The following is a 12,973-nucleotide window of genomic DNA, read 5'->3' as shown; positions in this document are numbered from 1 at the left end:
GCAGAATATCTGTGAAGACAATGGAAACTATGTTTTGTCTTACTCTTTACAGGTCATTTCTAATCGCTTTCCCCATCACGGGTGCTAATTATACTTTACACACACCACTGCAATCTTAAATTCGGGTTAATAGTTTTGGGTGGCTCAGTGTGTGATCCTCCCCTCTAAATCACAGGTTTGTTTACAGTTATGTGGCATCAAGTCATTTCTATGTAATGATCTAAAACCAAAATAAACTAAATGGAATAGATAAGCTGAGTGGCACTGTGTTTTGATTTTTTTTTAAGTGTCTGTGACAGGTCAGAACTTCTGTATATTTTTATTGCTAGGTTACAATTCAACAATTTTGGGACCTTTAAGGCTGGGTCAGAAGTTACAACAAATACCCAAGCAGAAGACTATCGCTGTGACTCAAGATAACGTATGCAGGCTTCTTATCTCCCTAACTAGCAGTCTGGCTATTTCCCTTATATAGAAGTTACCAGGCCAAATTGGCAAAATGATTAGCCATTTCACCTCCAATAAAGTCAGATTAAACACAGTCTACCAACATTCTCACATGTTTGGCATTGCCTGTCTGTTGGAGGGAAATAAACAGAAAATGCAGGGATTTATTAAACCCCAAATTACATATAATGCAAAAAAACAAAAAAACAAAACAAAAAAAAAAACGGAATGTCAGAAATAATGGAGTATGCACTTTGCATGTAATGGTCCTCTGTCAAACATCAGTGATTCTCCCCTTTTACAAAACATTTGTCTCCAGTGTCTTTTTTTAGGCAGCTTCTAAAAGTATTTGCATTTCTCTTGCCATTCTGTTTTATGAGTTTGCTTTTATTTGTACAATACATTCCAGCTGGAAAATGCATTCTGGCACCACTTCAATACACAAGTTTATTTTTCCTCAGCTTATTTCTTGATGTGACACCAACAAAAGGTATTCGTTACACACTTTCTGTCATTTTTAGGAGAGGCTTGCTACATTTATTAAATAAGCCAAGGTGCAAGGTGAAGAGACAGATGCAATACTCTGAATAATATCAAATCTAAATGAATAATGTATTTCTAGTACAACGGAGGCTTCCAGCCAAAGACAGCTTAGCAAGAAATGAATACCGGTATCACAATACTGGAGCAACAGAATTTGTAACCACTGAAGGAAAAGGGGAGGGGAGGGGGGGGTGAATAGAAACAGGAGTGTTTGTGAACACAAACAAAGCATCCCCCACCAAGGGGCCAGATCAGATTAAATGGTATGTAAACATGAAATGAAACTGAAATATGAAACTGTAACTACAAAAGGCCCTTTGTCAAAGCATGTGGTCTGTATCAAAGCAATGAGGCAGTGAATGGGTTCATGTGGTCTGTATCAAAGCAATGAGGCAGTGAATGGGTTCATGTGGTCTGTATCAAAGCAATGAGGCAGTGAATGGGTTCATGTGGTCTGTATCAAAGCAATGAGGCAGTGAATGGGTTCATGTGGTCTGTATCAAAGCAATGAGGCAGTGAATGGGTTCATGTGGTCTGTATCATCAAAGCAGTGAGGCAATGAATGGGTTCATGGGTCTGTATCATCAAAACAATAAGGCAGTGAATGGGTTCATGGTCTGTATCATCAAAGCAACGAGGCAGTGAATGGGTTCATGGGTCTGTATCATCAAAGCAATGAGGCAGTGAATGGGTTCATGTAGTCTGTATCATCAAAGCAATAAGGCAGTGAATGGGTTCATGGGTCTGTATCATCAAAGCAATGAGGCAGTGGAAGAGTTAATCTTTACTACATCAGACAGCACTAGCAATAGAACCGAAGTTAGACAATCAAAGAATAACAAACATTAAGACAGTCACTGGAAGTTTACTGTCTCTATGCAACTTCAAAGGTCACATGGCCTCAATATAACCCTGCAAATACTGTATGAAGTCACCTTAAATGGTGTCTGAGATACAAGTCTTTGACCCGGTGGTGGTGGCCGATTTGCAAAAAACTGTCAGGAAACCTTACCTAGAAATCCCAGAATACATCTGTATAGCTATTATGAACCAACATCAAAACACATTGTATGAGTTGTGATAAACGATATATAGCAAAACATTATTCTTATTAAGCTTATTGGCTTCTCCTGTTAGCATCATGTCACAGGAAAAGGAAAGGCCACTGTCAAGAACAGACTGACATGTGCACTGCAACCTCTCAGCTTAATACAACAAAAACCAGCTTCGCGCCAAGCTGACCAAGACACAGGTGAAGGCCTTTCACCCTGAGAAGCCAAGAGGAAACCAAACATCACTTGGGATGGAATCCCTCTGGGTAATCACCCTAACCCTGTCTACTTGGCGGTGGCATTGGACAGAACACTTTCCCTCAGAGCACACGTAGAACAGACGAAAGGGAAAGTCAGCATCCGCAACAACATCCTCCGAAAGTTGGTCACCTCAAAGTGGGAAGCCAACCCAGCTATTTTGAAAACCACTGCTATTGCCTTGTGCTACTCCACAGCAGCAGAGTATGCTTGTCCAGTGTGGGAACAATCCGTCCATGCCAAGAAACTAGGCCCTGTTCTAAATGACAGCCGTCGTGGAACAACAGGATGTCTATAGCCAACACCAAAGGATAGCCTTACTTACTGGCTGGCATTGCACCACTTGATATCAGGAGGAAGGTAGCAAGCCAGGGGAAAAGACCATGGCAGATGGAGGACCCAAGGCATCCGCTATATGGTCACACAAAAGTAACAAATGCCTTAAATCCTGAAAGAGTTTTATAAACAGTATTGCACCTTTGGATACGATAGCTGGCAAGGCACGACTGAGATTACGGAATGAAAGACTATGCAGAATCAGACACACTGAAATAGATATGAAACTCCAGTAGGACCTTCCCCGAGGGGCCGATACAGACTGGTCAACATGGTGGTGGCTGATCCGCCTGCGCTCGCAAACTAGCAGATCAAAGACTAACATGATCAAATCGAGCTACTCTAATGACACGAATACACACGAGTGCGGTGAAGTCCTTGGGGAGACCTGTTCGAAGGACACAAAAAGAAGGATACAATGTATTTTGTTCAGATGAAGATAGCCATAGTCCTTTTAAAGGCTCAGAATTTCTGGAATGTACAGTCTTCAAAGAAAACTGCAAAAATGCCTGCCAAATAAATGTCAAAGCAATCTTCCTGTACTCTCTTAGGAAGCCTAGCAACCAAAATAAACACAATGGAAAGCAAGTAACCAAAAATAATGACTGAAGGGACCTTTAATTATCAGTGTATTATTGTATGGCACGGTTTCATCTAGACTTGGATGAAGGCCATTTAAAATGCTGCAAGGAGAGAAAAGTAGTTTTTTTAATACAAAGGTTAAACATGTTTTATATTACATGTGGAATAAATCAACAGTGCTGAGATGTGGATGGGAAGGATGAGTCTGTATGCTTGAGTGGCATTTTCAAGTATACAAAGAAAAGGGCATTTGATGTGTGCAATAGAGTCATATATGGAAGTTGCATCTCCCTTTTACAAGCCCATTTCTGTTACACACATTTCAATGACAAAACTTTAGAGGCTTGTATCCAAGGCAACAAAAATGTATGTTTTACATGGAAGAGTGTCATGGAACATAATGTTTTCCACCCCATTCCCCAACTTCCCTGAAGAAATGAGATCCAGTAATCAATGAGGAATGGGCACGCTGTATCTCTCTATGACACATTAAACACTATACATAGTCAAACCTGTCCTACCATGGTGGCCCTTCTCCCTCCCTGTTTTTATGGCAGGTATACGAACATTACAAAAAAATTAGAATTACACAATTTTCAATCTTTCAGTTAATATGCATACCCAGTATTACAGAGAACAGTTAGAAATACAAACTACACTGTATGATTTTCTGTGAGCATTTCTAAAGGGCTTTCAAGAACATCTTAAACCCAGTCCATGTCAGGAGCCTAGAACCAGCCTAGAGCTCATGAGGACATATACAAATTACAAAGGCAAGAAATTCAATAACAGTAAAGTGTAGATAAAAGGCTGGTACACAGTAGACAAAATGCGACAAGCGGAACTGTGCAGCGATGCGATAAAATAAATAGACCCTGTACTTGATTAGTATCTTTTACACCACAGGCGACACCAGGGCAAAACTGGAGCAACGCAAAATAAATAGGATATTTCTTCGCACGACAACTAGGAAATTGAGCAATTACAGAACAGCTTCAATGCACAATGTCCACCAAGGTGATGCAGTATCCAAAATGATGGAGGAAAAAACAATACCCAGAGCTTGATGACAAAGATCATCGCAATTAAAGATAGCGAGATGAAAGACAATATATGGGTAAGCTTGGTATGTGTAATTTCTTGCCATATATGTTGAAATACCATCAGAGAAGACACTCAAAATTTCCACATCATGTTGACAAATATGTATCAGTCTTGATCATAGTTTTGTCAATAGCAATTTTTAACAGTTTTATAGATCTGGCAGTTTTCAAACCTGTTGCATCGCATCTGTATTACTTCAGGTGTGTACGGTCATGTCGCTGCGAAAGTATCTTGTTGCCCGATGAAAAATCGCATTGCATCTGGTAACTATAAAGGAACGCCCATCTTCCAAATTACTGTTTTGTGGCTTTAGCGTTTTAAATGCCCCTGCTGTCACTTTTAAAATGTATGTACCATGTTCAACGACTTCATAAAAACAAACTGCAGGTGGCATAGTATTAGATACTTTTACAATGGACTTCAATGAGCTCCTTTCAGCTATAAATAAAGTATCAGGCACAACTGAACTATAATGTACATATCAATCATGATTTACTTCAAAGCACTTGTCTATTGAATATGGTAAAGTGCCAGCACCCCCACTGGGGTAATAGGGGAACTGGATAGGGACCCGCCAGTTCCCGGGGTGGTTTTACATTATTGGCATGCAGCAGTGTGTGTGTCTGGGCTATAGACGGTGCTATATGCCTACAACACACTATGGGTTGCAATTGACAGCTAAGGGTCCTATGGGTGTTGTTTGCAGGTTTTATTTTGGTTATTATAGGTATTTGACTCCTGGGTGGGAGGGATAAGGGTTTTGATTTGTTACAGATGCCCAGTGCTAGCCATGTAGAGTTTAGAGTGAGCAGAGTGTTCAGAGCAGTAAGCTGCTAGAGCAGGTTGGCTTGTAATCAGTGAAGGGAAGTAAAGGAACGTTTGTACTTTTAAAATGTGGTCCCAACCTTATCTTTATCGGGACACCCCTGCCGCTTGAATATATTGGTACAAACCTGGGGAGAACCTTTGGAATACAGAGCTGCTGTGAATGATCAAGTTCCTCATGGGGTAGTCACATTATTGTACACGGGTGGAAATCTGGGATTTCTTTAAACCACAGAACTAAACATTGTTTGAATGAGTGCAGTGTACCTTTTAAAGTATTGTGCAGCTTGTTAGCATATCTTTGTTAAATGCTACCTCCCATGCTTAGCTATTAAAGTTATGGAAGGGAGGGACTGAAAACAGTATTAGATTGATCAAATTCACAATGTCTCATCTATGAACACAACTCACTTCAGAATTCCAAGGCTGTCTCACTGGAGCACTGGTAGTATCTATGTCCAGTAGTTCTTTCACATATCTACTGTTATTAGTATTATTTGTTAGAGAAATGGTAGCTCCGGTTTAAATCTCAGGCACCTCCTTTATTGTACAGAATAGCATAGCCAACAAACTTGATAGGAAAAACAGGCGTTGCGTCTATTTGGTTATACAGCAGTTGTGATTTAGCTATTTCTGCTTATCAAGCCTTGTAGTGTGCTTTGCTCTATTTGGTTTTGCAATAATTGTTTTATAATATATTACCAAATAACATTCAATATGGATCCATTGTAAAAACACTTCAACTGTGTAACAGTCTCCAAAAAGGATAAGAGAAACATTGTTGCAGAGTACTGTAGATGTTTCTTACATGAAACGTATTGAGATTCTGAGTATCGTGATCAATGACCAAAGGCACCCAATAGCTATGTATAGTACACAGCACTACGTAGTTCACAAAATGGTTCTGAAACTTGTTTCAGTTTGAAAATACTGTAAGGTAACTGAACACTGCTGAGACAAACAGTTTACCAATACTTTAATACCGATGAATATCAGTGCCTCTATTAAACCTGATAGACCAACTTTAAATCATGTCCCGTGTATAATAAAGATACTCCACTCAATTATATATTTAAAAACTATTTCATTGTCATTATGGGAGATATCAAGGGGCTGTTCAAGATGTTCAGATGCATGGTGATGTATAGACTACAGCATACTAATTAGCTTCTGTTTCAATTTCCTTTTAACAGGTAAGTCTCATCTAAATTGTATTTGTTTCGCTGTTTCAGTTTGTGTTCACGAATGAACAGCCCCTTATGAGTCCTTGCTCACAACAGACACCTGCTTCACCTTCCCCGAATCCTACTGGAAAATGACACCAGCCCAAATCGTGGCCGAACACCAGACAAAAATGAAAAAAGTATTCAACTAGAATAATGAAGTCTGTTTCACCTACATTTCAGAGCTCCTGAAGTTGTGAGATGTGACAATAGCAGCCTCCCATAGTGTATAATGGCACATTATAAAGCACTGAATCCCCACATAGTTGCAGCAAAAAAAAAAAAATCTGATTTGGGGAATAATTGAGAAGAAAATGAGACGGTAACTAAATTAGATGAAGCGAGTCCCTTTGTTCACAGTACAAACATTGACACATGAACAAAATACAAATCTTGCTGCTGGCAGTTAATGGAGCATACAGGGTTCCTATCACACTGCAACGCCATTTTGTGTGCAACTTTAGAGCTTAAAGGCACAACACAGCAGGTACCTGCAGCAGAACAGACAGAGAACAGATATACCTATGATGAGCAGAGGCAAGAACTGAACAGACAGAGAACAGATATACATAAATTCCTCAGGGCAGTCTGTCTGGATGTGTTGGGCCCTGCCTGAATAAATGTGGAAAACATTGACTTAAGTAAGAGAACAGTTGCTAGTAGTAAACAGTAAACAGCCAACTTTTCATTACAGAAAGACCGAGTGATACTGCATGCTCCTGGGATAACATGCATTACTGTAAACACAGCAGCAGAACTATACTATGCCAATTAAAAGAGCAGGAGGTGGGAAATCACTCGCTCAGATGTGCTCTATAGAGAAAACTGGACAAAGGTTCACACCAAACCTTTGGGACGCCAGTTAAATCCCTAATTTAAAGTTATACCGGATGTATGATAATCTAAAAGTCCAGTAAAGAATATGCCAGAAGTATTATTTGGTAAAAAGGCACAGGTGGTGAGTCTCTAGAAGCACATGTTAATTGCAGGGATTAGCATTCTATAATCTTTAAATGTGTGGTGGGGAGAATTACATGGATCAGAGAAAAAAAAAAAACATTCATTCTCAAGAAAACTGTTATGTCAAAGTTCTCACAATAAAACTGGTATTGGTACTGTATTACCTGATTATTTGTTTTAAAATAAATATATTTTAATATGTTTCCTTTTGAAATTTTGCATCGTATTAAAATCAGGAAATTAAAAGAAAGGGAATCTACAGTCCAGTCACATAATGTCAATCAGCAATAGCCAACCCTATTCCAGGAATTTTATGTCAAGTCCTCAAAGCACTGCTTTATTTTTTTCTATTAATTAGCCGCTACACTAGTTTGCATAAATTGGTTTGGTAACAGTCTAAAAATAGGCATTTCAAAACTGCAGGACAGCTTTCTAGTCAAGTGAAGAAATCATCTGCCATGGCCATGTCTGTGTTATACGAAAATGTGGAGAGTCTGGGTGCATTCTAATACTGCTACCTACTGAACACCACAATGGAACATTATTATATATAGAATTCTAGGCAAATAACTTCCGAAAGCATTACGCCATATACAGTAGATCTATATGTTGACTGCATTTAACTAAAGCTGACTGAAGACATCGGCTCCGTTTCAGATAAGGCTACAGTGACGTTAATAAAATGCAAGTGTATACTTCAATTAGGCTGGCAATACACCCTGGACCCCAGGACATACTTTGAAATTTCAGCCATCTAAATTGTGAAGACACTGGAATTGGTGTCTTTGTATTGGAAAGGTGCAGTAGCCTCTGCCTACTGTACATGTAGAGGGGTGGATAACAGTCACACCTGCAACAGGCAGAATGTTCTTTTGCAGCTCTTTGATTCATTTTGTATGCAAACAGAAATCCAGACCAGTATTTGGTAATACATAAAAGTGGTTATCAAACCCCTCTACAGTACAGTAAAGGAGTGAGAGGCTTTAGTCTTTCGTCTTTAGTTTTTAGTGCAGGTAGCCTCTATAATAGGTTAGAACAGGTTTGGGAACCAGGGTTTACGACTCGATTCAACTGTCCCTATAGGGAAGTCTGCAAATCCCATTTCGAATGCAATTCCAGCACAATGAGAAGGTCTGGACACTAAAGGGACTGACAACAATCTCAAACCGGGTCATTTCTAAGGATACTCTGGGATAAAGTACTGCTTTCTTTCCCATGTCTAAATAATTTGCCAGGCCTCCAGATCATTTTCATTTGAATTCTGTTAACAGTGAAGCACAGTGCCATCCCAGCTACACAACCTGCAAAGCCAAATGAAGAGGAACCAGCAATTTATAATTAAACACAAAATAAACCTTTGAAGATAGATTTCATCAATAACCAATTAAAAATGCCTGGAAACCATTCAAAAAGCTTGCCGTGTTAACAATGCAGCAAAGAACAGCCCCACTCCGCATGAATAATGTGCTCTGAATAACTTGCTGCAATCAATCTCCTTTCCGTCCCACAATGCACTATGGCGTTTATTGTACCCGAGATAACAGGAATTGTATATGTAGGTACAGTGCCTGGTTGCTTAGCAACCTAAGCACGACAATACTAATTTTAACATTTTTGTTATCTAAACTGCCTTTTTGAATGCTAATACTGTATTTGTGACTCCAGCAGTGTTCTTTCCTATGTTAATAATTTAGCCTGTGTCTTCATATAAGCCTGTATAGATCAGTTACTTTGGCATTTACCTTTTGGTTAAATACCATCTTAACTTGGGCAAATCAAATAATCTCTTCAATAGACAACAATTTAAAAACAACTTAAAAACACAACAATTAAAAAAAATAATTATAATAATACAAAATAGTGTACACTACAGCTCCAATTACAAAACTAAATACATCCCGTTTTAAAATTATTCCACTGCAGCAACAATGTTATGTGCTTAAAATAGAAAATCTGTAAATCCACCATCTTATGATCTACAATAAAATCCATGTGACAGACCAGTTACAGCAGCCAGTGCTCCAGTTAAACTTCTCCCTCAGAAATTGAACAGTCTTAGAAACTGCGGCCACGTCTTAATCACACGTTATCAACCTCATTTCTCCAACTCACATGTTGTACTGTGTTGAGAAAATCTTCAGTTTCCTATTTGTACTTTTGTATAACTCAGCATCCCTCTTAGACTGGTTACTTGACACTAAGCAACATTCAATCTTACCATCCAGTACACGTTCAGCAAGTATCATGGATAAGTATGTGAGCAACACACCCTCCCTGCCGCTGCGAATTCAAAACTACAGCTATCAATATGATGAAAACATTGATTCCCAATGGATATATCAACAGGATGAACAGAGCAGTATAGAAGAAGAGAATCAAATGAATAATGACATTGGATATGTGGTATTTACAGTAGTACAGTACGGTATATAAGTGTGACATAAGTATGAAGTGCGAGGAATATAAATGAATCATATATGGCAAGTGTCTCCCGTAATGACTTTTGCATTGTTGTTCAGTCATCCACAGTCTGGCATTGTGAGTTTTCTATCGTCTCAAACAAGCTGTATTTCCAAGCAAGCATACACTAATCAAGAGAGTCTTTTCAAAACCTGCAGAGTCACACTGGAACTATTCACCACTTATTTTATGCCATTCAGTTGGTTGCGAAAAGATACAATTAAACAGAGTACTCCAAACTATTCCATGACCCCAGGACCTTCCACTGGGATTGTTCTAGAAGAGGCCTGTTACACAGACAGCACATCCTCCTCCACAATATGGTTCAACTGTTTACAGGTGAAGGCTGGACTAGCTGTAGTTGTTTAAGGTTGGGGCAAGTCAGAGTGCAAAAACAAGAATGTTGTGTATGTATAAACATATAAACATGAAACACGTTTAATGACCACAGTACTCAAGTGGTCTGATAAACCAGCCATTACTTTTCGTTTGTGACTTTTTTGTTTTGGTTTTTATGACTCTTGAAGGACTCCTTGATCACTGGGCCGCTGTATTCTAGAACATTCACTTCGGCAAGTGGTGATGTAAACTTTAAGCTTCATCAGAAAGACAACTTTCAAATCATGTCATGCACAATGTAAAATAATACTCATTCTTGTAAAGATGATATGATTTCACATGCGATGAGCTCCTGACTGGCACGCAACAAGCCAATGAATTTAAAAGCAATGGAAAGCTGAGAAATAGCCTCACACGGTGGGGTTACCCCTTCAAACTGATAAAAACAAATACCAACGCATTAGTAAACTGAGGAAAGGCACCAACCGAAAGAGTTGTCTGCTTGACTTTAGTTCCTTAGTTTTCACTTAAAGTTGAGAAACAGCTGTTGTTAAAGTGAGTGAAATGTGTTTAACAAACTAAAAGTAATTCTGACATGTGTATGACACTGCACTGTAAATAATCTATGGCTGTATTGCAGGTTTATTTACTGCTACACATACTCCCAGGACTCGCCAGAAAACAAGATTCATCTCATGGGATCATATCGTTGAAAAACACTCTGAATTAAATTGTTTATACATAAACACTACAAAGAAAATATAACATATGGATAAAACATAATCTTTGGAACCGCTCTAAAACTTGGAAGCAAGTACTGTAAAACACAGTGTTAGAGAAACAAGTGACAATTGTAAAATGGTAAACTCAGAATATCTAATGGCGTTGTCAGTCCTTGCACAGCATACCAATGCACCCCCAATTCTTTGTCTATTTATCTAAACATATTATGGTCCTATCTGCTGGATATAAACAGGATTTTAGCGTACATTCTTCTGGCAAACCAGGTCCCTTCAGCGATCGTGAAAACGTTATAGAATGCAGTTTCCTGTTGACTCACTGATGTAGGAAGAAAGCTTCCTGACTCTGCATCCAGTGGAAAGAATCTGAAATGGAGCTGCGATACCCAAGATATGAATCATTACAACACAGGTTTCATAGGGAATGAATAGCTATGCTACCTTTATTCAAACCAAGCTAGCACTGTGTATTGTTTAAATACCTGTGTAACTCTTTGAATTCTGAAATCTGTCGGTTCGCACTGTGATGACCCTGAACTACCTATTCATGTAAGCCTTCGCCAGCTGAGAACACACAGTGAGATACTACAGTGCCTGGATATTACTGCATTACTACTCTGGCATTCAAGTTACATGAGTGATTTAATTAAAAAAAAAAAAAAAAAAAAACACAATGCAAACACACACAAAGAAGGTTCTAACAAATATAACATCTATCAGTCCTGAAAAAGCTTCCTCTTACCTCTACTATTGTTACTTTAGCTGCCTTGCACATGGGCTGGTTAAAATTTCTTGCTGTTTTCCTGTATAATAAAAATGCATAAGTAGAAAGTGTTGAGATTGCACTTCAGTGCAAAAAACACAATAGCAGAAACACAACTTAATGCTTCAAATCAATGCTAAAGCTAACAGTGACTTCTTGTGGTACAAGCAAAGCATTACAACTATTGTTTTGCCTGGTGCTGCATGTACATTATTTCAGGCACTGTATACAGGGGAGAGTATGCAATTTCCTATAGAAGGACAGAAATGGCACATACAGTAATAGTAAAAAAAAAAAAAAAAAAAAACCTTAGGTGTGGCAGCACCATGTATAGTTTATATTTCCTTTCTGAATTCTGCTTCAATATTTGTTTTTATAAAACATGTATCTCAGAAATCTATTAAAGAAGCAAATAAGGCAACTATCATATCACCACTGATTTAACACTCCCTGCAATACAAAACTATACAGGAACACTGGCCTAGCATAACCAATTCAATAGTGCCACTGGCTTTTACAATACAATAAACAAACAAGGGCCATAAACATACAGATTATCTTTCCTAGACCAGTACACTGATCTGCAGGCTTAATAAGAGCAGAACACCACTGTACCTGAATACCACATTCCCAGCTCGGTCTGCTTTCCATGCCTTAACCAGTGCGAAATCCCCAGTGATGGCCTTCTCCATAACGAAGTGACGACCATTGAATTCACGGACCTGAGGGCACACAAGAAAACTGACATTGAACAATCAACATATCTGAACTCTGTTTACAGCCTAAATCTCACTCTAGCAGAACTGTATCTTCACAGCCATGTCTAAATCTCACTCTAGCAGAACTGTATCTTCACAGCCATGTCTAAATCTCACTCTAGAAGAACTGTATCTTCACAGCCTATCTGATGTCTTAACGTCTAGTCGACAATCACATGAAACAAGAAGACAGGGGTGTATAGTTTAAACATTGATACACTAAAGCATATTTTTTGCAATTCACAAAATGTGTAAACTCAACTTAGATATACCAGCCCCTAAATTCAATCAGTTTGTTAAATGTTTTCTGTGTTATTAGAATAGTACCATTTGCATTGCTTATTAAATAAAAAGCATTTTTTAGCAAGGCAACTTTGAAATGTTTTTTTTTTCCTGTTTACAGTTGTGTTAGTTGCCAGAAATGTGTTAATGGTTAGAATACTGCAGCACTTGTCTTTTTTTATTTTTTGCAGACAGAGCAATTAGATTCGCTTCAAATTAAATTCTTATATTTTTGTTATATATATATAATGTGGTGAATGGGCTGAGTGTGCAAGCGCAGTAACCAGTTCGGAGACTTGTT

General features: G+C 38.5%; 1 protein-coding gene across 2 annotated transcripts in view; it reads right to left on the bottom strand.

Moving 5' to 3' along the window:
* The window catches only part of LOC121300489 (succinyl-CoA:3-ketoacid coenzyme A transferase 1, mitochondrial-like), an 86,413-nt gene that overhangs the window by 53,468 nt on the left and 19,972 nt on the right, over positions 1-12,973 (bottom strand). For both annotated transcript variants that reach the window (XM_041229061.1, XM_041229068.1), the window contains exons 6-7: positions 12,248-12,354; positions 11,612-11,672 (exon numbers count right to left, since the gene is read on the bottom strand). In XM_041229061.1, coding sequence (XP_041084995.1) covers positions 11,612-11,672; positions 12,248-12,354 — 168 coding nt within the window. The remainder of the gene's footprint in view (positions 1-11,611; positions 11,673-12,247; positions 12,355-12,973) is intronic.

This window comes from Polyodon spathula, chromosome 2 (assembly GCF_017654505.1).
Source record: "Polyodon spathula isolate WHYD16114869_AA chromosome 2, ASM1765450v1, whole genome shotgun sequence".
Classification (NCBI taxonomy): domain Eukaryota; kingdom Metazoa; phylum Chordata; class Actinopteri; order Acipenseriformes; family Polyodontidae; genus Polyodon; species Polyodon spathula.
This window is presented reverse-complemented; position numbering and strand designations above follow the sequence as displayed.